This window comes from Aphanomyces invadans (genome assembly GCF_000520115.1).
Source record: "Aphanomyces invadans strain NJM9701 unplaced genomic scaffold supercont1.23, whole genome shotgun sequence".
In the NCBI taxonomy this organism is placed as follows: domain Eukaryota; phylum Oomycota; class Saprolegniomycetes; order Saprolegniales; family Verrucalvaceae; genus Aphanomyces; species Aphanomyces invadans.
The window spans coordinates 363,661-388,448 of record NW_008580168.1 but is presented as its reverse complement, the minus strand read 5'-3'; the positions used below and the strand labels follow the sequence as shown (position 1 = coordinate 388,448).

General features: G+C 57.6%; 10 protein-coding genes across 16 annotated transcripts; 3 read left to right on the top strand and 7 right to left on the bottom strand.

Annotated features, from left to right (window-relative positions):
* The first annotated feature begins 3 nt into the window (after window positions 1–3).
* On the top strand, window positions 4–1,780 carry H310_09859 (hypothetical protein). Its single transcript, XM_008876048.1, has 8 exons — window positions 4–263; window positions 336–379; window positions 426–560; window positions 617–780; window positions 821–885; window positions 932–1,142; window positions 1,190–1,320; window positions 1,366–1,780. Exons 1-8 carry the CDS (start codon window positions 45–47, stop codon window positions 1,702–1,704), a joined length of 1,308 nt encoding a protein of 435 aa, XP_008874270.1. The 5' UTR covers window positions 4–44; the 3' UTR covers window positions 1,705–1,780.
* Window positions 1,781–1,984: 204 nt separating this feature from the next.
* On the bottom strand, window positions 1,985–2,848 carry H310_09858 (hypothetical protein; the record flags this gene model as incomplete). Its single annotated transcript, XM_008876047.1, has 1 exon — window positions 1,985–2,848. The coding sequence occupies one exon, from the start codon at window positions 2,846–2,848 to the stop codon at window positions 1,985–1,987; it is 864 nt and encodes a 287-aa protein (XP_008874269.1).
* Window positions 2,849–3,459: 611 nt separating this feature from the next.
* On the bottom strand, window positions 3,460–4,523 carry H310_09857 (hypothetical protein; the record flags this gene model as incomplete). Its single annotated transcript, XM_008876046.1, has 3 exons — window positions 3,460–3,606; window positions 4,027–4,157; window positions 4,235–4,523. The coding sequence occupies 3 exons, from the start codon at window positions 4,521–4,523 to the stop codon at window positions 3,460–3,462; spliced, it is 567 nt and encodes a 188-aa protein (XP_008874268.1).
* A 906-nt stretch (window positions 4,524–5,429) lies between these two features.
* On the bottom strand, window positions 5,430–7,049 carry H310_09856 (hypothetical protein). Its single transcript, XM_008876045.1, has 5 exons — window positions 6,555–7,049; window positions 6,293–6,507; window positions 6,100–6,246; window positions 5,862–6,031; window positions 5,430–5,813 (listed from the first exon to the last, which is right to left on the bottom strand). Exons 1-5 carry the CDS (start codon window positions 7,018–7,020, stop codon window positions 5,495–5,497), a joined length of 1,317 nt encoding a protein of 438 aa, XP_008874267.1. The 5' UTR covers window positions 7,021–7,049; the 3' UTR covers window positions 5,430–5,494.
* An 85-nt stretch (window positions 7,050–7,134) lies between these two features.
* On the top strand, window positions 7,135–7,934 carry H310_09855 (hypothetical protein). The gene is made up of 2 exons (XM_008876044.1): window positions 7,135–7,546; window positions 7,600–7,934. The coding sequence occupies exons 1-2, from the start codon at window positions 7,142–7,144 to the stop codon at window positions 7,636–7,638; spliced, it is 444 nt and encodes a 147-aa protein (XP_008874266.1). The 5' UTR covers window positions 7,135–7,141; the 3' UTR covers window positions 7,639–7,934.
* Window positions 7,935–8,589: 655 nt separating this feature from the next.
* H310_09854 (hypothetical protein) lies at window positions 8,590–11,161 on the bottom strand. Its single transcript, XM_008876043.1, has 11 exons — window positions 10,996–11,161; window positions 10,905–10,950; window positions 10,416–10,859; window positions 10,268–10,351; window positions 10,067–10,213; window positions 9,813–10,007; window positions 9,642–9,770; window positions 9,466–9,588; window positions 9,145–9,408; window positions 8,937–9,095; window positions 8,590–8,883 (listed from the first exon to the last, which is right to left on the bottom strand). Exons 1-11 carry the CDS (start codon window positions 11,142–11,144, stop codon window positions 8,788–8,790), a joined length of 1,836 nt encoding a protein of 611 aa, XP_008874265.1. The 5' UTR covers window positions 11,145–11,161; the 3' UTR covers window positions 8,590–8,787.
* Window positions 11,162–12,603: 1,442 nt separating this feature from the next.
* On the top strand, window positions 12,604–13,446 carry H310_09853 (hypothetical protein; the record flags this gene model as incomplete). Its single annotated transcript, XM_008876042.1, has 1 exon — window positions 12,604–13,446. The coding sequence occupies one exon, from the start codon at window positions 12,604–12,606 to the stop codon at window positions 13,444–13,446; it is 843 nt and encodes a 280-aa protein (XP_008874264.1).
* A 1,414-nt stretch (window positions 13,447–14,860) lies between these two features.
* Window positions 14,861–15,521, bottom strand: H310_09852 (hypothetical protein). Its single transcript, XM_008876041.1, has one exon. The coding sequence runs from the start codon at window positions 15,470–15,472 to the stop codon at window positions 14,909–14,911; it is 564 nt and encodes a 187-aa protein (XP_008874263.1). The 5' UTR covers window positions 15,473–15,521; the 3' UTR covers window positions 14,861–14,908.
* Window positions 15,522–15,793: 272 nt separating this feature from the next.
* Window positions 15,794–21,647, bottom strand: H310_09851 (hypothetical protein). 7 transcript variants are annotated; one of them, XM_008876036.1, is made up of 20 exons: window positions 21,542–21,647; window positions 21,306–21,473; window positions 20,975–21,259; window positions 20,587–20,784; window positions 20,400–20,540; window positions 20,183–20,354; window positions 19,858–20,108; window positions 19,601–19,809; window positions 19,370–19,551; window positions 19,209–19,329; window positions 19,036–19,140; window positions 18,908–18,981; window positions 18,722–18,844; window positions 18,518–18,669; window positions 18,267–18,474; window positions 17,943–18,185; window positions 17,772–17,884; window positions 17,440–17,721; window positions 16,895–17,376; window positions 15,794–16,714 (listed from the first exon to the last, which is right to left on the bottom strand). In XM_008876036.1, the coding sequence occupies exons 1-20, from the start codon at window positions 21,638–21,640 to the stop codon at window positions 15,955–15,957; spliced, it is 4,368 nt and encodes a 1,455-aa protein (XP_008874258.1). In that variant the 5' UTR covers window positions 21,641–21,647; the 3' UTR covers window positions 15,794–15,954. The 7 variants fall into 7 exon arrangements, with proteins under 7 accessions (XP_008874258.1, XP_008874256.1, XP_008874262.1 ...); XM_008876034.1 differs by having other exon boundaries at window positions 17,943–18,474; XM_008876040.1 differs by having other exon boundaries at window positions 17,772–18,185.
* Window positions 21,648–22,129: 482 nt separating this feature from the next.
* On the bottom strand, window positions 22,130–23,821 carry H310_09850 (hypothetical protein). Its single transcript, XM_008876033.1, has 3 exons — window positions 22,660–23,821; window positions 22,375–22,602; window positions 22,130–22,325 (listed from the first exon to the last, which is right to left on the bottom strand). The coding sequence occupies exons 1-3, from the start codon at window positions 23,794–23,796 to the stop codon at window positions 22,209–22,211; spliced, it is 1,482 nt and encodes a 493-aa protein (XP_008874255.1). The 5' UTR covers window positions 23,797–23,821; the 3' UTR covers window positions 22,130–22,208.
* Window positions 23,822–24,788: the final 967 nt, after the last annotated feature.

Sequence of the window (24,788 nt, the reverse complement as noted above, 5' to 3'; positions counted from 1 at the left end):
CATCAACAGCGAGCTTTTCGGAGGTTCGTTGCGAGTCGTCCACCATGGCGCAGCTTCTGGACGCGATGAAGGCACTGTGGGCATCTGCACGGACTCGGCTCAATTGGAAGATATATGCAATACTGTGCATCTTGGCATCGTCGGGCTTGCTGCGCCGCGCAGTTGCATGGAAACCACAGCCGACCCTTCTCTTCAGCACGTTCCTTCGTCACGCGGCCGAGAGCAAAGTGCGCAAGGTGTCACTCGCGTCCGACTTCTTCCTGGTAAACAAACTGTGTTTGGTGGCACTTCACGCCGTTCTTCTGCCGTGCAATGTTCACACTTGTCGTGCGAAGGTGTCCCTGAAGCAAGGCATGCAAAACGGCGTCGTCACGTACAAGTACTCCTCGGCATGCTTGCATCGACCCCCCTCACGTGCCTCGCAGGATCTTGGTGCCTCCCCAGACAGATCAATCGTACCTTGTGGACATCCTTCGAAAGCATGGCGTGGAGTTCGGGACGCTGCGACCATCGTGGGCCAAACGCGCGCTGCCGATGCTGCTCACAGCAATTCCCTTGATGTATGACCATGTCTTCGTCAGCCCTCGGCTTCCTCCGTGCTCTCATCCCTTCGTAGATACTTGGCCTTGACGTACCGCATGCTGCAGGGCATGGTCGGTGGTGGCAAAGACGGCGTCGCCAAAGACGGGATCGCACGTGGAAAGCTCAAGTCGTCGTCGACACAGCAGCGCATCACGTTTGCCGACGTCGCCGGGATCGACAACGCCAAACTCGAGCTCGGTACGTCGTGGTGCTAGTGCTTGTATCCACATTCGGATAGAGGAAATCGTGGATTTCCTCAAACACCCGACGCGATACGAAGCGATGGGGGCGAAAATGCCCAAGGTCCACCGCCGTCATGCTTGAATTCTTGACATCGTCATTTCATTAGGGCGTGCTTTTGTGTGGGCCGTCCGGCACGGGCAAGACCCTCCTTGCACGTGCCGTCGCGGCGGAAGCGGGGGTCGCATTTCTCTTTTGCTCCGCGTCCGACTTTGTCGAGATGCTGGTCGGTCGCGGCGCGTCACGCGTGCGCGACTTGTTCACGCAAGCGTCGCAGCATGCCAAGTGCATCATCTTCATCGACGAGATCGACGCGTTGGGTACGGCAGCATGCCACGCGCCGTGCATGGACATGACGTCGTTGTAGCCAAGGCCCGCGGCGGACTCAACTCGAACGACGAGCGGGAGCAAACGCTGAACCAGCTCCTGACGGAAATGGATGGCTTTGAAGGCCACACCGAAGGTGTGGTTGTCATTGCAGCAACAAACCGCCTGCATGTATGCGCTCCATGCCCTGGACGAACGATTCATTATGTGTGGCAGGTGCTCGACCCCGCGCTGCTGCGCCCCGGCCGATTTGACCGGCATGTGTTTGTCGGACTCCCCGACGCATCTGGACGCGAAGCGATCCTGCGCGTGCACACCAAACGCATCCGCCTCGACCCTGGCGTTTCGATCGCGACGTTGGCCCGCCACCCGCAGATCGACGGCGCGTCCGGCGCCGCCCTCGCATGTCTCGTCAACGAAGCAGCGCTCATGGCCGTACGAACACACGACACGATGGTGAAAGCGACGCACTTTGAAATGGCCATGGCGCGGGCGGCTGGCGCCACAGCGCAAGACACTGCGGCAACCACCCACTTGTTTGGCCATATCTTGTAATGACGTGTCAACTCACCGACTCGACGCTTTGTCACGCTCGGCGTGTGGTGCTCGCGAGAATGCGAGGTGCAGGCGCATGCGTAGGTGCAGGTCTAGGAGTTGAAAGCAGCTGCCCCACTCGAAAGTTGGAGACAGCAGCCCCACCCACACTTGGCGAGTGAACGTCGCGCTCAGGGCGATGTACCGACCACCAGCACGTTGTTGCCGAGTCGGGTTCGCATGCCGGCACTGGACGATGTACATGGACCGATTCAAAAAACCTCTGTATTCATGAAATGTGCTACAAGCACACACGTTGCGCTGCACACGCGCCGCCAGACACCACGTCGCGGCGTCGGCGCCGGTTTGTGGGCCGCTTGGGGCCGTGGGCGGCACAAAACCCACCGCGTTGCACGCCTTTGCCGCACCCTGGCACGACGCATCGCTTGCCTCCGCCGTGATACCGGCACGCCTTGTCACCCTGCGAACTCCTTTTGCAGTCGTCGACGGTGCAGCGGACGCCGCCGCCGTGTTTTTTGCATTTTCCCTTGGTTTGGACAGCTTTGTTGCATCCGTCGACACTGCATCGATGGCCGCCGCCGTGGCGGATGCAGAACCCACCCGTTTGAGGACCCGACGGGCACCCGTCAAAGTTGCAGAGGCGCTTGTTTCGGTGCAACTGCTTGCACTCGCCGCGCACGTACGGCGTCACGTTGGGGCAGCCGTCCACCACGCACTTGGTCGACATTGGGTGGTGGTGGATGGCGATCGGGGACTGAATCCGCTCGACCATCGACAGGGTGTACGTCGTCGACGGAGCAAGATGCGGCGCCGGCTGCATCTGCGAACGAGGTGGGGCAGCGAGCTCGACGGATGGGTTGCATGGATACCAATCGTCGATGCTCGGCGACACACACCACGCATTTGGCTCGGTGTACGCAGCCATCATGACCGAGAACGGTGCATTCCATGTGTGGTCGAGGAGCGCCGCGAGGTCGTCGAAGGGCTGGATCGTGGTGGTGGTGGTGGTGGGAGGATCCGTCGGCGCGAAAGCGAACACTTTCCACTCGTCGTCGGCCAACGTGAATGCGGCATCCCACATGTCGTCGACGAAGGAGATCGTGGTGGCGGCAATGCTCTCGCAGTCGGGACCGATGACGTCCATGGCGGTGAACGACGTGGGCGGGAGCGCGCAAAAGGCAGTGTGACGACGACGGCAGCGACGACGTCCGCCCCCCCCACCACCACCTACTTTTTTCGACGACTCGAATGCTTCCAATCGAGATGGGCGAGCTACGGGACGTGCACGATCCGAGCCACGGGCCGTCGTTGGCCTCGGCGCCAACAGTGGTCAGAACATTCCGACTTTGCCCTTGCATCTTTGAACCTTCCGCGGCACGAAAGTAGCCAAAGTTCAAACTCAATGGCGCAACGAGCCCTTGCCTGCGCCCGGCGGCCCAGGCAGTAGCGTCGCAGGGACAACATGCCTGGACGACCGAGGCTCGCCATGGACCGGAGCATGGGTTGGTGTCCGAGTTGACGACTGCAGGCCACGGTGGCAGGCAGGTGCGGGTAGGAATCGAGCTACTTCGTCAAAAGTGTGTGTCGCGGCGGTGACAAGAATGGCTGGCCGTTGCCAGTTGCATCGGTCTTCGCCACCAACGATGGGATGCGAAACACTCGGAGGTCGTGCGTAGGTTGCCATCCCGTCGAGAGCTAGACATGCCCTCACGTTCGTGATTGATCGCCGTGGATGCCGTGCGGTGTCCACGCGGGCTAGCGGGAGTGACGGATGCACATGGTCCGGGGGACGAGCTCCGTGGGGAGTTCGCCGCCTCCCAACATCATGGTGCATCCTTTGGGAGGCAAATGGCACCCCAACGTGCCGCGCGGACCGACAAACTTTGGCAACGGGGCATGCACCTACGACCGTGCGCTCCGTGCCACGACACCTCGTCACGGTGAACGGCATGGCGCACGTCGCCGTCCGAGTGAATTCATGGCGCCTGGATCAGGTCGGACAAAGCATTACTCGGGATGCTTTTCATAAGCCAGGTGCACATCTCGCTCCTCCGTTTTGGTGATGCCGCGTCGACAGCATCGAACGACGGGACAACTCGACGAGGTCAAGCAGCAGCCCCTTCCTACTCTAGCATGTGCGCAACCACGGGGTACACTCCACAGACGCTGCATTGACGTGAACGAGGACGATGGGGCGATGCCGTCCACCTCTGACTCGACATGGGAACGACTTTGGAAAAATTCACGATGGTTGCGCCGACCAGTTCACGCCAAACGGATGGCCCTTGGACGGTCCAGCGCACAGGTGGCGCTTTTGCACACATTTGTCGCATCCAGGAACAGAGCACCGCTTGCGACCGCCATGGGCTCGACATAGCCCGCCTCCTTGGGAACCATTGCAGCAGCCGGGATATCGACACCGCACGCCGCCGCCGTGGCTTTTGCACACTCCCCTGGTTTGCGCGGAGCGGGGGCAGTTGGGAAATTGACACCTTCGCCCGCCGCCGTGCTTGATGCAGTTCGCGCCGACTTGTCGATCGCGGGTGCATCCATGCATGCTGCACTTGGGTTTGCCGCCGTCGGCGCGGCAGTAGCCCCGTGGCCACTTGATCGGGTCGTCGCAGAATGGCTCGAGGCACCGAAAAGTCGTCCTGGGCGGGTTCGGCGGCAGTCAGGTCGACAGAGGGGGTGTCGACGCTCCCGACAGTCGAGTTGACGTGCACGACAAGAGGCGTCATGGGGGGCAGGGCCCGCGTGTCCAAGAGGAACGTCATTTCGTCCCACGAGAACGTCGACCAGGTCGCGCGCGTCGTCGGCATCGTGGCACGATGCGCACGACAAAGTTTACGAGTGAAAATCCGAGTCATCGGGGTGTGAGTGTCTCTGCATTCAACGGCTCTGCCTTGCGGCGTACCTACTTCGAGTTGGCCAACTGTACTATGCACGTCTCGCCGAAATTCAGCACTGGCGAGGACGAGCAGCACTCAACAACCGGGGCGAGATGTGCTGGAGCCAGGCACGCACTAGCATCAGGGCATCGCCCCCCACGCGCTCCCTGCCCGTCCCCTTGTCCTTTTCGCTGGCTCAACTACGAGACCATTGGGCTCGTGTGGTGGTGCACTGGGGCGTGTCGAAGGACAAGCCTCCATCAAGTAATGCGCACGTACTTGGCTCTGAGCCACGTGACTCACGTTGGGCGGGAGGCATTGCGCATCGCGACACCGGCCCCCCACTCGCGCCGTCCCCTTGTCCTTCTCGCTGGCTCAACTACGAGACCATTGGGCTGGTGAAGTGCACGAAGGCGCACGTCCATGGCATGGAGACACGTGACTCACATTGCGCCAGAAGCGAGCCGGTCTATGTGACCATGGCCCGAGTGTGGCACGATTACGAACGGCGTGCGAGATGCCGAGTGCAGGCAGCTGGAGAGATGCGACTTGCTCGACATCATGCACAGCTTCTGCATGTACATGAACACCTTCCAACGAACGTAACATTGCTAGCCAAGACGCGAGAAAACGTCGAGAGCTGGGCGATGATCCGCGCCATCCCCACCACCACGACGCCGCGTGCCTGGCCGACACCTCCAGGCTCCGCTCGCGCATGCACACCCACCGCCTCTACCATCGACTTGTGCCCGTCCAGCACGCGATGGGCCCATCGATTCCTTCGCCGATCGCGTCCCCCGTTGTGCCGCCACCGAATGGCTCGTTGTGGCCATGACATGTCCAATTTCCCGTGGGCATCATGGTCCTTTTGAATCAACCTGCGCTCGATATCGACGCTACAGCTAGCCCAACATGTGCTGGGCCGGGTGGATCGCGTACACGCTGCCGCTCTCGCACGCGCCGATGGCCAAGTCGTCGCCGGTGATGTCTTGCACAACGTCGAGACCAACCCAACGCGAGTCCCCACGAAACCCGAGGCGGTGGTTCATCTGGAGGATCGTCGGGGAGTACTCGTTGGCATGCTTGTCCTTCTTCTTCTTCTCGGACCCGTCAAACTTGCCCACCATGAGCTCGTTGTCGAGGCCAGCCACGTAGCACAGCGACGGATCTGTCGGCGAGAACGCCAGATACGCCACGTCGTATTTTAAGGGACATCGCCACCTACATGCCGTGTGATTAGGAAACGTGAATGGCTGCCGCCTGACGTACACAGCACGAAGCTTCCACTTGCGTGTGTCGTAGATGTAGGCAACTTTGTCTTCGCCGCCGAGCGCGACCGAGTTGCCATCGGGCGACCATGCCACAGCATGGACGCAGCCGAGGGAAGGCAGGCCTTCGCGAGCAATGCGTTGATGGGACTTGGTTTCCCACACCGACATCTGCACGAGAGGAACTGAATCAACCACAGCTCGACGGTTCGCTTCACAGGCCGTGTAGCCCTTCGTACCTGGTTGTATTCGGCCACGACAAGCGTCGATGTGTTCGAGTACGCCAATGCCGTCGGCATGAGCAGTGACGTGTGCGCTCGAGTTGTTTGCAGTGTGTGGCTGTCGTAGAATCGAACGGCTTTGGTGAAGCTATGCGCAGTGGCAAGCTAGAGTGCTGCGGTGACTCTAGCAGGCGCGAAAGGCATCGCCTACCTGACTTGACAGCGGGTTGAACGCTATGCCAGCCCACCCGAGCTCGGGCGTGCCGCCATCACCACTTAGGACGTGGCCAGTCATAGTGGGAGTCGACTTGAGCTTCTTCCTCGACGATTCCCCGCTGGCGCCATCCTTTATCACGTCCACTGCACTGCTAGATGACCTGTACAGCACGGCCATGCCGCGAGCATCCACCGAAGCCACCAGCGACTCTGAACAACTTCACCATCAGCAGGACCAGGACGACGCGATGGCAGACCTTTGTGGGCTAACGACTGAATCTCGGCCGTGTGCAGCACGTCTTCGACAATCGGATGACACTTCGGTGGCTTCATCTGGACGATATTGGAGATGTTAATGCCCTGGGTTCCAAGTGTCACTTTGGCCTGGTCGTCGTCAGACAAGCGAATCGGCGCGTGCGCTGTGAAGACTTGTCGCCCCGTGGCATACACGAATGACACGCCGCTGTCCATTGTTCCTGTGACTCGCAGCCGCGTGGGCTGCACATTGCCTGCAGAAATCGTGCTTTCGCTCAAGATGCCTCGCTGGAGCGTGGAGATTTTCGCAACGACTCCTTCAGAATCAGGGTCTACATCCTTCTTTAAGAGCTTGCGCTCATGCGCCGCCCTGCCCTTCTGACCCTTGTAGTCGATGACAACGGCTCCATCCTTGGACTCGTCCGTGAACGCTTCCTTCGCGGCGTCGGCGGACCTCCACTTCGACATGGATCAAATGGTCGGGAAAATGATTGCGTTGCAGAAAATACTTAAATGAACAAGAGTACTTAAATGAATCGAACGACGAGAATACTTAAACGAGGGCCGCTCAAATCCAAATCTCGCAGCGATGTCGCTGAAGCGGCGAAGCAGCACCCCGCCGACGCGCGTTCGCGACTTTCCTCTTCTCGTCGAAAAGTCCAAGGGAGACAAAGACAAGATGGTGGTGCATCTCCATGTGATTGTGCTCGACATGGATGACCTGCAGACGACAACATCGGCGTACGTGTCGGTACTGATTGCCGACGACACTGCAGCTGCGACGCTTCTGCTGAAGCGGTCACTCGCACAGTGCTTGAACTTTGGCGACATCCTGAGCATCGAAAACGCAGCATTGATCTTCCACAACACCCACTTGGTCGTGAGTCTGTCATCTGCAGGTCGCCTGGAACGAGTGGGGGAATTCACCATGGTGTTCAAGGAGAACCCCAACGTGAGCAACTACGTGTACACGAAGGACCCGTCTGGGCTCATGGTACGTCATCGGGCAATGCACCCATCGCTTGTTGACATTTCTGGCGCTCGTAGGTGTTAGATCGACGACCAAAGCCACCACAGCCACGGTAAAGGTTTTCCACCCTCCGGGACGCACTTCGCCTTTGCATCGGCACGACATACAACACACGAATTCATATACTCAATGCCAAGCCGTCAAATTCATTTTTCTCTCTTCCAACGTGCCACACTAGCCGCGACAGTCCAACTCGACTATCAACCGCCCATGATTCGCCGTGTGTGAAGGCGTGCTCGATGCAGAGTCATGGAATATGGCCACAGTCGTTGGGGCGAGTCCGGTGGCCTTGAAAGTCTGCTTACGTCGCCCAAGCGAGGTGCAATATCTCGCCTCGATCGTTTGCACCACCGGTTGTCCATTTCGGGGCGGCCATGGAAGGCGGTCCTCATTTTTCTCGTTGCGAGTTGCGATGGAATTGGCTGGATGGCGGCAGGCATAGGTGCTGTCCACGTGCGAATTCTACCGATGGAATGTGTCGCTGCTGCGAGAGCACTACCCAGGCCCACCACTCCATGCGGGAATCCCTTCCTCGGACGAATACACGACGTAGCATGACTCAAATTCACTCGCGCAAACTCGCCCACGCACCGTCGTTCCAACAGCTGCCACGACCGTTTGTCGCCGGGCTGCACACACATGCACACCCGACTCGCACTTGCATGAATGGCAAGCTGCCACCCGCATGCTGCATGTAGCTTTCTCCGACGTCTCTCGTCGGAAAGGAATCGTTGTGCGTGTGCAGCATGCCATGTTGCCACGACAGCACCGCTTCGAACGGAACCCTGCGCGCGGCATCGTCGCCTTCGTCCGGCACCAGTTCACGACAAACCACGTCGGACATTTTACCACGTTCTCGTCCCAACTACGAGATGAAGCACTCGTCCAAGTTGTGGTCGCTGCAAATTCCTCGTTCGACAGTGTGGCGAAGGTAAAGCTTAGAGTTCGCCGCCCCCGGCGCTGGACGCACCACTAAACTTACAGTCGCAGGTGTAGGAAGCTCTGTTTGGTCGCTGTGAAGGTCGTTTTGATTGCAACTTTTTCTCATGTGGGGTTGGGCTCGCGTGGCCCTACAACGGGGCAAGATGCACGACAGGCTCACGACTCGGCAGGATTGCTATGCCTCGCGCGGCCATCCCACTGCATGGCTACGAGCGCAATCAGAGACGTGGCCATGTGCGGGAGCACTTTGGCAGGTGAACAAGTTAAAGTGGCTGTGGAGTTGTCTTGGTGTCTTTGGCTAGTGGCTGGTCAGAGTGCACGATGTCGTGGAGCTGGAGCAGCCACGTCTGCAGATTGTCCTGTACATCGCGTCGATGTTGGTCGGATCTCAACTAGAGCCGAAGCGACCGACCTGTTGCTGGAGGAGAAACTCGGCAAAGTCGACGTCGTCGAGGGGCAGGACGTGTTTGGAATACAACATCGAGGGGATCCGTGCCAGGTTCGGGAGGTGTTCGTTCTGGGATGGCGGCGTCGTAGCACTCGGATCTGGAGTCGGGGCAGCCGATCCCGCCTACTCGGTGCCCGACTTCAAGGATGGCGCTCCCATAACGTTTACGTACATCCAGCAAGACGGTCGGGAGGATCTGCTGGCACACCGTGTACAGCGCCGTCGCGAGCACGCGCAGGTTGTGCTGCACTTGGAGGGGAGGGGTCGCTTTGCTCGCCATCGGTCCTTCCCACGGGCGAAGCACCAAGCTTGGCACAACGATTCGCACCACAATGAAGTTGAGCACGACGACGTTGAAACGTTGGGCAGAGTCCATGTTGCGCGTAGCCCCGAGAGAGTTGAATTCCAGGGCACGGCGCTCGTCTGGCGTCAAGAACTGCCGCCGCCATCGGTCGTGAGCCACCTGCCCATCCACACATATCGCTCGACGTACGTCAGCAGGAAAGTAGACTCCGTCCGTCGTCAGGCGGCGAAGGAAGGTTGCAATGGCGTCGGGGGTGTCTTGAGGTTTGACGGTGGTTTTGGCCACTGCATCAACGATCCCCTTGAGCCTGACCTAGAATGCATCCGAATGCGAGGGTTGCACAGCATGTGGACGGCGCCAAGTACCTTGAGTTGCACGAGGGCGTGGGGGGCAGGCTTGGGTGCCGCCTTGTTGGCGAAGAGCAAGGCGCCAAACTTCTTCTTGACGCCAATCTTGGCGCCGCCGCTGCCCGTACCAAAGTTCATGGTCGGGTCCTACCCAAGCGGTCACGGCCAGTCCATGCGAATCAAATGTACCTGCAGGACGGACGCCACGGGCACGCGCATCTCCTTGGCCATCCACGATCGCGTCGCCTCCACGTACACGTCGATCATGTTGGCCATCACTTGCTTCTCTTCCTCGCGAAGGTTCCTCCGACGGACCAAAGACAGGTTTTGTAACCTGACAAGACCAAGCACCGCCACCGCCACGGACCGAAACACTTGCAGCGGCTACCATATCGACGTAAACGCCGAGATGCATCGCGTTCGTCAAAGGAGCAGCTTCGTACGGCCATGGGCGCTTCACCAAACGTCGAGACGACGCCGTTGGCGGCATCTGCATCCAGGCGCCACTTTGGCCGCTTGAGGCCGGTTGTGGAAGGACTCAAGTGCTGCAGCAGCGCCTTGCGCCGTATCGATTCGAGTCGCTTCAATTCCTTCACACACCAGATGCGTCGAGAGGCCCGTCAACAAATCGATTTGAGCCCCACCTGCGCAGCTGCGTCGCTCTGCTTCGTTGTGGGGGCAATTACAATGTCGGCTGCGTCGGTGTCGTCTTCAGGAATGGCCAGCAACTAGACACGCACGTCGTCATCGGCACATCGAGTCCCTCTTCTGCTAGCATTGGTGATCACCTACCTGCTCTTCCTCCTCTGAAAAGAGAACCCCCAGCATCCTGACCGGGGCATCTTTCGTCGTGATATCCTGCTTGGCTTGGTGAAGTATTGTTTGCTCTCGCGACGTGCCCACTTGCTGTGGGGGTGATAATGATGCTGGCTGTTCTCGCGACGGCGAAAAACCGTCGCGTCCGTCCGGTCTGGATGGTGCACGGGATGGAGGGGGAGCCGCAGATTTGATGGCGCCGTGTGGTGGTGACTGGTGCAGTTTTTGCCGCGCGCCTGCCTCGGCCTCTTTTTGCTGAGATGGGGACGGAGCCACCGCGAGAGGCAACTCGATTTCCGGTTCATGTGGAGGAAGTCGGCTAGTTCGGGATGGATGGGAGGCGTCCAAGAGCTGCTCCACCCGCTTCTGTTCATGGAGAATCTGCTCGAGCAGGCCCGCCATCGCGGCATGCTTTCTTTGCTACATGGCACAGTTGGCGCGTGAGTTCGGGACGAAAGCGAATACCTCGTCAAGGTTGTGGAGCTGTTGGTGGATCTCGTGGAGCTGATGCCTACGTAATCCATTTACGCGCAAGGCGGTCGCGCTGTCGACGTACAACATGGCGGCGTTTCGGTCGCGCACGACGTCGCGCAGCGTCGTTTGCTGGAGTTCACGTATGCTCTGGCGAAGCATGTGCTGCTTCTGCCGCTGCTGCATTGCTCGCTGCTGCATGGCCCATGGAGGGTGCATGTACTGCGCGTGCATCGCGAGTGGCAATCCACACTGGAGCATGTATAAATAGCATCTGCCTACAACCTGGCAATTGTGCGAACCGTCATGCGATGGTGAACAGGCAATCGAGGGCTTGCATGGGAAAACAGCTCCACTTCGCGAAAAGCACAGCATTGCAGCACTGGTCTCTGCTAATGCATCGAGTGGTTATCAAAGTCTGACATGTCGAAGCGCTCGACATACTAAACAAAGATCACCGCCGATGTCGCCGCCTTTCATTGTGAGGTCAAGGAGCGCGAATCATCGATGGCCATCGCATATTGCAGATGGCCATGTGGGCGTCCTGCGGTGGCTATACAGGGACCATGGCACGCCGGCTCGTCCGCGGACACGGCGATCTGCTTGGTCATGTCATGGACGCTCGAGCGCGAACATGTTTAGTCGGGCTCAACGCTAGCTTTCACGCGATGGCCCCGCCGTGGTCCCAGACTGCGACTTCGTCGTCAACGACGCCTCGATCATGTAACCTGAGATCTACGCGAGTTTGCTCACCATGGTCCCCCTGTCGCCCCATGGGATCGGTACCCACGAAAGGCATGACTCATCCCCCCACTCGCGAAATGGCATGTTTCGGGGCAGGACCGGCGATGGTCGATCCGTGCTGACGTGGCATTCGGGAAGGCTTAGCGTTCATGGAGGTGGCACCATCGATACTGACTCGCACAAACACGTCGCCCAAACGACACGTTGACAACGAATCGTTCATGTGGCCCTCGCTCGCTGGGGAGGGGCGTGCGGGGAACTTTGACGTCGCCGTCGAATTGCCCTCGACGGCATGCACGTCACAATGCGTAGCCACATCCTCGAGCAACAAATTCCTGGTGGAAAGGCGAGGGGGGGTGATCCAAGGGGGCGAAAGCGACAATGTTCCGTCCACGTCAATGTCCAACCCCCCCCCCAATCTAGTTGTCATCACTCGGCCGCGACCATGATGTCGAGGCTGCTTGCAGTCACATCGCCAATCGTGGTGACTCATGCCAGAACGCCATTCGCGCGACCTTGACATGGTCAAGTCCGAACGTTGAACAATACATCACTGCACGACGGCGTAAAATTGCGCTTGCGATGTTCACGTGGTTCGACGGCGCAAGGAGGCCGTCGCCGTTCGGGAAACCCTATCGTCGCGGGGGATACCTGTTGTCCTTCCCAAAAGTCACCCCCCACCAACATCCTACACATCTTTCGGGTGCATGGGGGGGCGAAGGGGGAATCATTTCTCGACGCTTGGGCGGGCGGGGGTGCATGTGCCGTGAGACGATGGTTGCCTTGATCGTACAACGTCAGAACTGCGTCACCCAACGTCGGCACTGCATCCCGCCCCGTACAAGAAGCGCAGTATCCCTACGTAAGATGGAATTTCGTTGTCGACATAGACAAGAGGTTTCCGAAGGGGCAATTCATGCGCGCCACCGAGCCACAACGACTGTTGCCAATGACACGTCAAGTGGGAGAAGTCACAAGAATCGAGGCGAGTGGGTGTGCTCGTCCAGCTAAACGCGTGTATTGGAAGGATGCCGAGGACAAGCGGGAGCGCCGCCGAACCCAAAGCAAGTTGAACCAGCGGCGGTACCGCGCGAAGAAGGTCGAGTTGATGGGGCGCCTGCAAGACGAAGTGGAGAGTCTCAAGGATGACGTGGCACGGTGGGAAGGGCGAGCGGAGTCGTTGAAGGCAGTCTTGCCTCGGAGCGTGCGCTCGTATGACCCGGAGCGCAAGGTCGCCAGCGAATACTTTCGTGTGTTTGGCCATGGTTTCTGCACGGCCCGGACCGACCCCCTCCACGCGTACCAGCGGGATTTTCTCCATAGCATCATGGACGACGCCATGGAGTTCAACAGCCACAAGGGCCTCGACACTTTACTCGACCAGTGGACGTTGTATGCGTCCGTGTTTTATTCTGTCACGGCGTCGTGGGCTAGAAGCAGCATTGCGATGTGCCACCCGGAAGTCGTGGTCGAAGGCATGGCGAACTTCCGGCTGCGCATGAGCCGCTTCACGATCGAGGTGCTGTTTCCCCACCTGCTCAACAACGAACCGATCGTGCAAAAACTCGTGGGCCAAGTGCTGGAATTGCCAATGCAGTGCCAGTTTACGTTTGATGTGGATTCGGCCAAAGTCAAGCGGTTCTGCATCGATTCGCCGACCGTCGGCGCCCTCATGAACCTCCTGCACTCTGCCGAAGACACGGCCGTCGCCATCGACGGGATACTCTTGAACGACAACGCCGAAGTCGTTCCCGCAGCGCGATGGGGGCTTACGTCTCGCGGAGATGTGTAGTTTCAGGACGCGTGCTTGGAGTAGTCCACTGCAAACTTCTCCCTTTCGCTCCCTCGTCCGTTGTCGACTGGATTGCTCAAGCCGAGCCATTCCATCATGGCTGCACGTGGAATGACTTCAAAAGGTTCGTGGTAGAGCATACTGCTGCGGGCTTCGACCCGCCGGGTCCGAGGCTGGGTCTTACACGCCGTCGGATCTGTTCGTCGACGCCAGGGGCTCCCTCTAACGCAATTCTTTCGCATGGACGACACAGTCGAGTTCACAGGTTCATCAAATGAACATTCCGTTGACTGGACCATCTTTGCCGTTCCAACGTTAATTTCACACGTTTGTATTGTCCATCTACGACACGAACGCATCCTGGAGGCCGCAACGCGTTGGCTGACTGTTGCTGCTGGGGAATGAGAGCGAGGGGGGCGGCGGCGGCGTTCATGCACGTGGGCAAGGGGATACTGCTAATGTGGGGGGCTGGCGCGCAGTGGGCGAGGGAACGGACCCGCAAGGAACAACAGCAATCGAATCCCACCTGCCCTCGACGCTGCTGTGGCGACTGTCCACCCTTGGCATGCATGTAGAAGTGTGCTTCGTATATAGCCGGACAAAAACGAGCCATTTCGACGATGTGCTGCTGTGAATGCGATCGAATCGTTTCCAAGATCATGGGCGATGGAGACAGCGGTGCCGACAGGGTTTGATGCCGTCGTGGCGAGGCTGTGGAACCAATTCCCTCCAGGCAGTAGCAAAAGAATACTATGTGATGGTCCATGCTGTCATGTGGGGGCATTTGTCGGTGGTTCCATCACATGAGCCTAACTAGCGAGCGGCATGGATTTCGGCCGGTCCAAGCAGCAACAGATCCGTGCCGTTCCTGGTGAAGCTCCGCCATGCGCTCCATTTCGTCGGTGAAGGAATGGCGCTAGATCGAAAGGCTGACATCCCCTCACGCGTGCCAGCAGTTCGACGCAGCTCCAACAGCTTGGGGTCACGCGGCACAAGCTTGCAGCTCCGCTCGTTCGACGAAATGACGACCAAGAACTATTGAGGAATCCAAATCAACAGCTACATCATCCGCGATCATATCGCGAGTTGGACATCGAGCTGTGGACGGAATACGCTAGTTTGTTTTCCATGGAATCCCGCACGTCAACCAAGGTGGAGTGAATGAAAAGCTCGGGGCGGCAATTCATCCGTACATGCATCAACTTCGTTGTTGGTGTAGTTGTGGTCAAAGGGTCGGGAACGTGTTGAGCATTCTCGATTGCTGGGTCTTGAGCGCGACAGTATATGCCGACACGTAGCTTGGATATGGCGCCGTCTTGAGCTGGCGCTAGTGTACCAGAAGGCCATGGGTTCGTGGATTTGGCGACTCCATCCAGCAGTGCAACAACTCCGCCAGGCACAGCAACAAGTGGAGTCTGTGAAATACGAGACGATGGATTCAACTTACTGGAAAAAATGTCATCTAATCCAGGACGAAATGGCCACCCTTGCCCAAAGAAAAGCTGGCCAGCGTGTCCAAGTCGGCGCGGTGCTCTCGGTTGACTTCTCGGACGATGTCCTTGATCGAGAGCATCCCGATGATGTCGTTGTTTTCATCCAAAACCGGCAAATGGCGCACGTCGCTGTTGAGCATTTTCGTCATGAGCTGTTCAGGGGATTCGTGCTCCTTTGCCGCCACAAGTCGGGCTCTGTGCGTCATGATCTGTGACACGAGTGTCGTTTTGGCAGTCAATCCTTGCAATTCGACCTTCTTCAGGTAGTCGCGCTCGCTAACAACTCCGACAAACTTGTTGTTCTCGTCCGAGACAGCCAAACAGCCCAAGTTAATCCCCGCCATGCGCGTGATTGCGTCAAACACAGTCGCGTCTTGCTGGATCACAAAGTTCACGCCGAAGTAGCACGACTTTTGCATCATGTCCTTGGCAGTACCCTTCTGGTAATGGAACCGACGGGCCAGCGTCGGACACACTATGTGACTTCTTGCAGCCTTCTTTAGCATCAGTGCAGCGAGGATGGGACGCATCATGGCAGCGGCGGCGGTGGCGAGGGACGGTCCGACAAATGCGATATAATTTCGGAAATGCTTGTTCCATGAAAAGTGTATCTTTGCAAATGTTGACAAAACACGCTCCGTACTCATGTTCCCTTCAAATTTCGAAAGTTCTGATTTTGTCACTCAAAACGTTTTAAATTCGTATTATCCATTTGATGAAAACGATATTTTTTCGTAATGGAGTAAACATGAGTGTAAAATACAGGAATCTACAACTTATTTAAAATTCAACGAAATGAATAAAAATACAATGTTCTGGTTTTGTCAACTGTGGGCCTGGTTCCCTTTTGATATTAATAGCCTTGATCAATTGATACGCAAAATGGCGACGACCGCGCAATTTGCTGGACGTCGACCTCTATAAACGAATATGAATTTCAAAGCAAGCGTTTTGATTGGGCGAAATTCTTCTCACATGACGACCCCCGACAAGCTCAGCAGGGTCGTGGCGCGCGCTACACCAAGGCTTCGCTGGCCCCGACAAAGATGGTGTTTTCGTGGTCTGGGATGTGCCGCGCCGTCGCGAGCACCGTCTCCTTGCTGTGGCTGTGGAGAAGGGACTGGATCGTCGAGCTGAGTGAGGGCGCATTCACAGACGATCGCCGCCTGCGGCCACCTTGGGGCACCACCTGGGCCGACTCTTCGCCTTGGTACAAGTATTGGTTGAGCGATGCGTTGGACAAGTCGGCTTTCTCGAACAAGTTCATAACGAACTGTCGCGCCGAGAGACGATAATGGTACCGCGCCAAGATCGTATGCGCTGCCAACGCGGTCTCCGTGTCCTCAAACAGCTCCGGGTGCGCGCCCTTCATTCGATTCAACGATGCCCCGGCCTCCTTCTGAGAGATCGTTGAGCTCAAGTCTCCAATGAGCCGCAAGATTTCTTTTGCTTTCGCCGACGCCTTGCCCGACTTGATGAAGTTCGGGGACACGAACGATGTTGACAGGTCGACGAGTTCGCTGGGGAACGGTGTGTGTGACACCGATGGCCACTCGAACAGGGACGCCACGTTGTTTGGCACAGCAATCGAGACGTTCGAGCCTCGGGGCGCGATCCAGCCAGCTTGCGACAGCGCACGCCGCCCCGCACTGGACCTACTAATCAACCCAAGGGCAAAAATGCTCGTCCCCCGGAGGCTCAGGAGTTGGCATGACGTGGCCATGTGGACGATGCACTCAACCAAGTCATCGGCGTAACTCAACAGCAGCTCAAACCTACAGCGGACCATCCATATTCAATGCCACGAGCTTTCGCCACAATGAATCGTGCAGCCAAATCGCACTGAACTAGCAGCAAGGACAACTGAAGCACACAACTTGAGCGGCAGGACGGAAGGGCGGATTCGTGCAAAGGGCACCAGCGGCAAACACCACGGCATACGCAGCACGACGTACCCTCGATTGGTTCCAGCAATGTGGCCGAGCGTCCACAGTGCCGCGCGCTTCTCCAACGGGACGACCGTCGGGTCCTTGAGCGAAGCCACGAGTTCCGACAAGTGACCAGACTGCCTGAGGATGGCACACCCATCTTCGGTCTTGGCGAGTTCTCCGTAAAAGTGCCGAGGCAGGGGCACCGTGGGCGCCTTGGTTGGCAGCAACTGGATCGTAAACTCGACGCTTTTTAGTTGCACGCGCTTGATCTGCTGGTTGTCCGTGTCCATGTCAAAGGTCCAAACAGCGCGCTCGCCGGCGGGGCATAATCTTGCCTCCTTCTCCGACCCCGATGCGTTGGTGTTGATCGCAGCGTTGAAGAGGACTGCAGCCGTGCGATGCTCTGGCCCGCACGAACTCCAATCCTTGTTCTCTTCTGGCGCTTCGTACGCCGTCGAGCTGTCCATGCTGAACTCGGACAACCGATCCGTCACCCCGCGGCTTTCCTACACGACAAACCAACGCCACAGTTCAGGTCCTAGACCCCATGACGTTGGGACGATAAATACCGTTCGAGACCGAATCGGTGGAGCCGTCGCTGACGCGGCTGCGACAGCCGACCCCGGTTCCTTGTCATTTGGGGCAGGGAATCCGCCATTCGTCGTCGGGGCGGGCCGAGTGTGGCCTTTCCGATCGACGGGCTGGGCGCCCAGGAACAAGCACGCTTGCAGCGTTTGCTGGCTGTTGACCATCACTGGTTTCGGGATGTTTCGAGCATCGACGACAACTCCCTTGATGCGAATCGTGCTCAAGGGATTGCCATCCGAGCTGGATGGCACGTCCTGGCCAGTCTGGCGATTCCCGGCATGTTAAGACATGTCAAGCGTGCCATGGCCAGTACCTCGCTGGCATCCACAAATGCATCGATAGTCAAGTGCGCCGGCGGGCCACTGCCGGGGGGTCCCACGAGCTTGACTTCGATGTTCCATGGCATGCGGAAGAGCCACTCGAGCCCTGCATGGATGTCGACCGAACACTTCATTCACACTGCCGACGCTGGCGACGTGCTTACCCCATTGTTCGCGATGCGGACCGTGCTTAAAGTTGGAGCTGCGACGGTTTGGCACTGTGACTGGAATCGGAACGGGCTTGAGCGCCGCCTTGGACGCATTGGTCGTGACGCTCTGCTTGTCGCGGAAGACGCCACAGAGCAATTGCGACTCGACCAAGTGCACGTACTGAACGTACTTGACCTGGCGCCACTGCATCAAGTTGGATGAGATCCAGTTGGGGACGTCCTTGAGAAATGCCAGCCCTATATAGAGAACGGCACGTTGTGGAACGAGTGGTCGAGTGCATTGCAGGCCGATGGACGCGCTGGCGCACTGGTCAGTACCTTCGGGAAGGGAAAGAAACTTGAGCAGGAGCGACTCGGCTTGCAAGTGCACGAATTGGAGCGATCGCTTCTTGATCATGGCCGATAAGTACACGGGCGATTGCTCCGCCGCTTCTTCGAGGACACTCAGCGCCGCGCGGGCGACATTCGGTTCTTTGTCGAGCTGCGCCACAAGACTCTCGATGCCCCATCGCTCAAACCCTTCGATCTGCGGCATCCGTGAGGTTTACTAAATATATTATTACGCGCACCTCGGACCGCAGCAACGCACGCAGCAAGCACGTCGCGTACAAGCGCAATGACTCGGACCCATAGTTCATCCAATCCGTCAAGAGTTGGCGCGAGCTGCCTTCGACGGTGTAGTCCAAATTGGCCAGAATCAACCGGCACAAAAAGTCGTGGCCTAGACAGATCGTCAAGCGCATCACGCATGCCACGAATACACCGCGACGTACTTTGGCTCTTGTCCTTGACGGCGCGCTGGCTCTTGGACAAGTCCAAGCTCGCAAACGATCCCTTGTCTTTGACTGTGCCGAGCTTGGTCAGCCTCGCAAAGATGCGCTGCATCATCTTGAGCCCTACGTCATGATGCATGAGAAAACCAAACACTCCAGAGTATGCCATGCACACTGCACATATACCTTCAGGCGACGAGCTCATGAGGCCAAGCAGCGTAAAGTATTCGCGAAGCATGCGGCGCGAACAATATTCAGGACTGCAAAGCCACGACTTGGTGTAGCATGACCGTGACGAATCGACAACGACGTACCTAAACATGCGAGACTGCAATTCCCCCAAGTGCGACTCGACGATCGTGGCTTCTGGCCGTCCTTCGAGCTCGAGGGCCGTCGAGATTTCGTTGAGGAGTTGGCCTCTGCACCCACGCAATGCATGCACGACGGACGGGTGAGGCTTTGTTCGTTGTCGCGCAATAGCACGTACCGTCGATCCGTTTTCAGGAAAGCAATGCCTTCTGGATGATTCAACAGCAACGTGTACATTTGGCACGCTGGCCGCAAGTACGGGACGTAGTCGGGGGTCCATGGAAGCCCCGCAAAGAACCCTTGGGACGCATGACGCACGTTCCCCGTGAACTAGCATACCTTTGTCGCTATTGTCGCAACGGAAAAAGCCCGACACGCGCTTGAAGAACTTGGTCTTCATCGCTTCCGAGAGTCGGGCGGGGTTGGTCAGCGGCCCTTCCAGGAGCTCTGAAATGATGTCCCAGTTCCACCGAAACCAGTCTTTCCCGTACAAGACGCGGCTTTTGTGCATGAGCAAGTCCCTAGTCGGACGCGGTCGTGACTGGAGCGAGCCAAGTCTGCGCAATGTACCGAAACGTGTGGTCGTCCATTTGGTTGTCGAGATGCACCTTGAGGTCGTAGACGAGCATTTCCCGCGCGCTGTCGCGCTGGCTGTGCACGTTAAAATTGTGCAACGGGCGGTTTGTTCCCCGAAGCAGCTCCGACGCGAGATGGACTCCGTTGACGGTGCTCGGGTTTTGGCGGGTGACGAGACCTCCGGAGCTAGAACTGGCCCCGACCTACCCACAATGACTCCATTTGCTTCAAGGGACGAGTCAGCCACGTACTGCGCGGGCCAGTTCCGCGAGCATCTCGGACGCACGGATCGCGTGCTCTCGCTCCCCGCGGTCCTCGGGTGGTTTGGATTGCAAATCGGCAAGGTAGTCGACTTTCGAGTACGCAGTTGTGGCAACGAGTTGCGGCAGGGCCAGTAGCATCGCGCAGTGTTGGTCGGGTAACAACCGGGCACTTAGGTGCAGGACTTCGCTGAGCAGTTCAATGGCAGGTTCTGCAAGCGCCGATCGATTCGCGCACGTGCCTGCACAAAATCGGCATGAAAAGTACGCCATGGAGTCCATCGCCCACGACTAATGTCATCCATAGTCGGTGTACCTAGCGCAACAAGGGCTTCCAGGAGGCCGCAGTGCCCCAGCGACAGCAGCACCAACACCATATAGTTGTCCAGCAAGTTGGTTCCGCCATGCGTCGACACTATCGGCTTGTCCGACATAGCAAGTCCTGCTTTGGTCGGATCCATTTGGCTCCGGTCGATGTCGTTGCCGTTCTAATGTGGAATGTACCCTTCGGCGGTCCCGCGAGACGACCCTACCTTGTCGAGCGGGGCATTCGTGTAGAAGATGTCGCAAATGGTCGCGAGCACGACCTTCTTGACGTCGTCGCCGACGGGTTGCTCCAGCATGCGCACCAACGCCCGCAGGCCTTGTGGGTTCGCCGTAAGGACGAGAATGCCCTGACGAGAGCGCAGTGAAGATGTAGTCTGCCACGATCCGAGATACCGTCCACGACCGCATCATCATGACAATTGCGTTTCGGCTTGCCGTCCATCGCTGCCGCCGCTCGGTGCCGGCAGGAGAGTCTGTGTCGGTGAATGGCGCCAGCAGCACTTGGACGTTCACGAACGAGTGAATCAGGTTGCGGTTTGCGGGCTCGTTGATGAGATATATGAGCGTCATGAGCAGCGCTTCAGCAATATCCTAGAGGTTGGAAACAGTCGTCAGAACGACGCGGCACAAGGCGCGACGTGGCGAGAGCAGCAGACACACCGCCATTGTAAGCGACATAGATAAATCAACCGACTCTGGCGCGAACGCCGGCAAACACAGCATCGCGCTGTCATCCACATCATGTGCCTGCCACTGCTGCCACGTCGAGCGCAAGATGTACCTGGCATGTTGGATCCAGAATGCAATCGACTAACGTCTTCATCCCATTGCACTGCATGACGACAGATACGTTCGCAATGGCGAGTTCACGCAATGTTTCCAACGCTACGCGGCGCAGGTTGTCTTCCTTGTGGTTGGCAATAGCGACGATGGACCGGACGACGCTTGTCGGCACCTGCAACGCGTCAATGTCCATGAAACGACGCACGACCTTGAGCGCCTGGATACGCTCGCCGACGAGTTTCGCATCTCGTTCCATGCTTCTCGATACAAACAAGTGTACACCCTGCTCGACATGAGTCGTCGTCCGTCAGCGCATCGAAACGACGTACGAGCTTGATGGCTTGAGCCGTCGACGCGCTGTTAATCATCGAGTACCGGAGCACACGAAGCGCTGCCGTACGCACCGACGTGTCGGTATCGGACATCAGACCCCTTGCGCAGTTTTGAATGCGTTCGACGGCAAACACTTCCAACAGCATCGGGTCCTTCTTCATTTCCTGTCGTCGTCAAAGCACACACGTCACTCCACGAACGACATTGCAGTCCATCTCGCGCAACGACGTACATGCGTGATTCGCCCCGTGGCCTCTAGCTTCGTGCGGCGGTCGAGTCCCCCTCGGTCGATCAGCCGACATGTCGTCTCGAGCACTTGATACGCGGCCATTTTTCGTATTTGACCTGACGGCAATTCTGCATTACAATCGAATTGACCAATCCCAAGGCTTCCATTTCGACCAATCCGAGCTCGAGATTTCGTCGACGGGGGATCGAATTGGCTGCATTTTTGGACCAATCCGAGCGCAGGTTTTCGTTGTCGGATGCGCGTGCGACGGCCGCCGTGTCCATGAGGTGCACGTGTGTGGCCGCCACAAGCGGAAGATGAGTACCTGAGGCTTCAAGTAGTTCGTAGCTTCATCCACACCGCGCATGTGCCCAAATAGTCTTTTTCCCGCAGTGCCTGCGTTTAGAAGAAGACGGTGGAGACACAAACACCATGCGGGAACGGAGGATCTCTTACTCCGGTTTTGCTGCAAATGGGCCCACGAGTTTGCGTTGCTTGCTAAGCTTTCTAGGTTGGCCGCGATCCGTATTTGCCGTTCTCGGCAAACTCGGCGCTCTGCTCACACGACATCCTGCCAGCGTCCAGCGCAGCCACTGAACGAGAAAAGTACTTTGAACAAAACATGCATGCAACCATTATCTCGTTGCGGCAGGTCAGTGGGGCAAGATGCTTACACCCCCCACGCGTTCTTCAGCAACTGATCAAACATACTGTCGTCAGGAATCGCGCGAGACACGTCCTTGTACACATCGACAAACTCGCTGCGCGAGATGACCCTGGTTGGGTCCTACAAAAGCCGCTCGTTGCATCCCATCCACGCTTCTTGGCACTCGTACCTGCGTCGGCCACAACGTGAGAAAGTTGACGTTCTTGGACTTGACGTTCTGAAAAGGGGCCTCGCACCCCTTGTCGTAGGCTTGGCGCAATACCGTCGGCGTCACATCGCCGTACGCGCCAGTGAGACCATCGTACGTGTCATTCACAAGCTCCTTGCGGGAGGGAGACAGGCTCTTGCCACGTATGGCATCAATGAATGTAGTGAGCCGGACAAAGCCTTTCTTTCCCTACCATACCATCCCGCACCATCTTGTCACAAGCAAGCATGCAACGATACAATCTACCTCGTCCAACGCAGAGAGCAGTACGTCGTAGTGATCATCGCGCACGGCCGGCCCATCGCCGCTCTCCAGTGCCTTGATGGCCCATTTGAGATCCTCCCGCTCCATGAGCCCCGTGGTCTTGGCGTCGATAGTTTGGAGAGAATGTACGAGCGCACGAACATAGAACACACTCGTGCGTGTCAGCGCATGGACAATCAAGTCCAACACGACGTCGGGGGTTACTTGGACCGGAAGGTCCCGATCGTCTTGCGCCGCATCGGGGGTTGTCGCCAGCGCAAAACGCCACAGATTCGGCGACAACGTTTCCTTGGCATGCATGTCGGCAGACCGGTCGCCCACGCGTTCGTGGTGCAGGTGGAATGACTTGCCATGTCCCTTGACCGTGGCGCAACAAACTTCGGTTTCGTTGCCAAAATCTGTCGCAATGACGTACTTGGCATCCGCGTGAAGGAGAATGCCAGTCATCTTGTGGATGATCCCGATGTTGTCGTGCGTCGAGATGGGCGTAGACGTGGCGAGGAACTTTTCCGCGCCGCTGGCGTCGCCCCGCGTAGCGATCCACAACGTCGAGTTGTCGACGGCTGGGCTCAGCGTCACGCTCTGCTGTGAGCTGATGGGGCTCATTGCACGTTCGCTCTTGAGAATCGATCGAAGGTACAGAGGAGGAAGCAGCGAATTCGTGGACTGGTCCACGCGCAGTACTTCGTTCGCCATCAAGCGAAACGGGTCACCGTACTTGACAACGCCTGACGACCGCTCGGACGGACCCACGAGCAGAAACGTCGATCGCGCGGCGGCCTGGGCGGGGCGTTTGCCAACACTGACGACAAACTCACCGGACCCAGTGTACGTTTCCTCCCACACATCGCTGGACAAACTCCCAGACGTTTGCACGTGTTCCACCACCACATATGAGTTGTAGCGCAAGAGGCCGTCTTCCCAGTACGATAACGGCACGCGACCGCTCGCTTGCTCTATTTTACGACGATACGCAGTGCCAAGCCCCCCTTTGTTCTTCTGTGCGCGGTAGTCCTTCATGCGTGCTTCTTCAAGCATGAGATCTTCATTCCAGTTCCCAATGCGGGTCGTGGCGCTGTAGCGCCCTGCCCCGACGAGTTGCTGCGGCGTGAACTGCATTGCAACGTGAAGTGGCGCGCCGTTTCAACAAAATTCTTGTCCATATTTGGATCAGGGTATCCGGATATATCAGAATATCCCAGTATCCGGCGCACGATTTTTGACAATATGGTCCTCTGCGTGTTCACAAAAAGACATTGACATTGTCAAAATGAATTTGTTGAAATGAGGTAGATTGGGTTAAATCGTAAAATTCTTTTCATCAATGCCAAACATTTGTCATGCAAAGTGCAGGGGAGTCCCTTTCTTCTTGCGTTGACGCCTTGTTCGCCTGTACAGCTAACGAAGGAGTTTAAGGGACACCGAAGTTAACATTTATTTTGTCCAATCAAATATTTTATACAAATAATAAGATATGATTGGCTGATTTTTATGCGCGGGAAAACATTTTAAATGAGCGCGAAAATACACTTACAGCCAAGAGGCCATTATCCAATGCAAGCCAGTGACACCACGAGGCCCAAGACATCAAGACGGCGTTACCCTGCCGCCTTCAAGCGGGAAATGGCTGCCACCTACGGGCAGGTAAGCGCACGTGCGCTGGACGCCATGACTGGCATCCCCAGGTCCAACCTGTCAAGGTGGTCCTCTCAGAAGGACAAGCTCCAAGCGTTCAAGGGCAACAAGAAGCGCACAAGTCTGGGTGGCGCCGGGCGGCCAACCGAGATCCCCGACGCTGATGGCCTTCTGGACTTCATGGGGAGGGTGAGAGAGGAAGAGCGTGCCTTGTCATCTACGCACCTTGTCAACTACATCAAGTGTCACCACAAGGCCTGGTTGGACGCATACCTGTCCACAAAAAGACGTGGATATACGTCCTTGCTCCGGCTGCTCCAGCTATTCTGCCACCGCCATGGCTACAGTCGACAGCGTCCGTCAAGATCCAAGAAGAGATTGGTTGACCTGAAGCGGGATCAAGAAGACTTTGTGGCCAAATTCAGGAGATGTGCCGATGGTTTTCGCCCTGAGTGTGTCCTGAACGTCGATGAAAC

Coding starts and splice junctions, on each gene's coding strand:
- H310_09855 (XM_008876044.1), top strand. CDS start 7,142: ATGTCGCTGAAGCGGCGAAGCAGCACCCCGCCGACGCGCGTTCGCGAC. Junction 7,547..7,599: donor AGGACCCGTCTGGGCTCATG/GTACGTCATCGG, acceptor TGGCGCTCGTAG/GTGTTAGATCGACGACCAAA.
- H310_09854 (XM_008876043.1), bottom strand. CDS start 11,144: ATGCACGCGCAGTACATGCACCCTCCATGGGCCATGCAGCAGCGAGCA. Junction 10,860..10,904: donor AGCTCCACAACCTTGACGAG/GTATTCGCTTTC, acceptor TGTGCCATGTAG/CAAAGAAAGCATGCCGCGAT. Junction 10,008..10,066: donor TTGGTGAAGCGCCCATGGCC/GTACGAAGCTGC, acceptor TCGATATGGTAG/CCGCTGCAAGTGTTTCGGTC.
- H310_09852 (XM_008876041.1), bottom strand. CDS start 15,472: ATGATGCGTCCCATCCTCGCTGCACTGATGCTAAAGAAGGCTGCAAGA.
- H310_09850 (XM_008876033.1), bottom strand. CDS start 23,796: ATGCAGTTCACGCCGCAGCAACTCGTCGGGGCAGGGCGCTACAGCGCC. Junction 22,603..22,659: donor TGCTCTCTGCGTTGGACGAG/GTAGATTGTATC, acceptor ATGGTATGGTAG/GGAAAGAAAGGCTTTGTCCG. Junction 22,326..22,374: donor TCACGTTGTGGCCGACGCAG/GTACGAGTGCCA, acceptor CGGCTTTTGTAG/GACCCAACCAGGGTCATCTC.
- H310_09859 (XM_008876048.1), top strand. CDS start 45: ATGGCGCAGCTTCTGGACGCGATGAAGGCACTGTGGGCATCTGCACGG. Junction 781..820: donor CAACGCCAAACTCGAGCTCG/GTACGTCGTGGT, acceptor ACATTCGGATAG/AGGAAATCGTGGATTTCCTC. Junction 1,143..1,189: donor CGACGAGATCGACGCGTTGG/GTACGGCAGCAT, acceptor ACGTCGTTGTAG/CCAAGGCCCGCGGCGGACTC.
- H310_09851 (XM_008876034.1), bottom strand. CDS start 21,640: ATGGCCGCGTATCAAGTGCTCGAGACGACATGTCGGCTGATCGACCGA. Junction 20,541..20,586: donor TGATGATGCGGTCGTGGACG/GTATCTCGGATC, acceptor CGCTCTCGTCAG/GGCATTCTCGTCCTTACGGC. Junction 19,330..19,369: donor TTGCGACAATAGCGACAAAG/GTATGCTAGTTC, acceptor ATGCGTCCCAAG/GGTTCTTTGCGGGGCTTCCA.
- H310_09856 (XM_008876045.1), bottom strand. CDS start 7,020: ATGTCGAAGTGGAGGTCCGCCGACGCCGCGAAGGAAGCGTTCACGGAC. Junction 6,032..6,099: donor TCGTGGCCGAATACAACCAG/GTACGAAGGGCT, acceptor CCTCTCGTGCAG/ATGTCGGTGTGGGAAACCAA. Junction 5,814..5,861: donor AAGTGGAAGCTTCGTGCTGT/GTACGTCAGGCG, acceptor CACGGCATGTAG/GTGGCGATGTCCCTTAAAAT.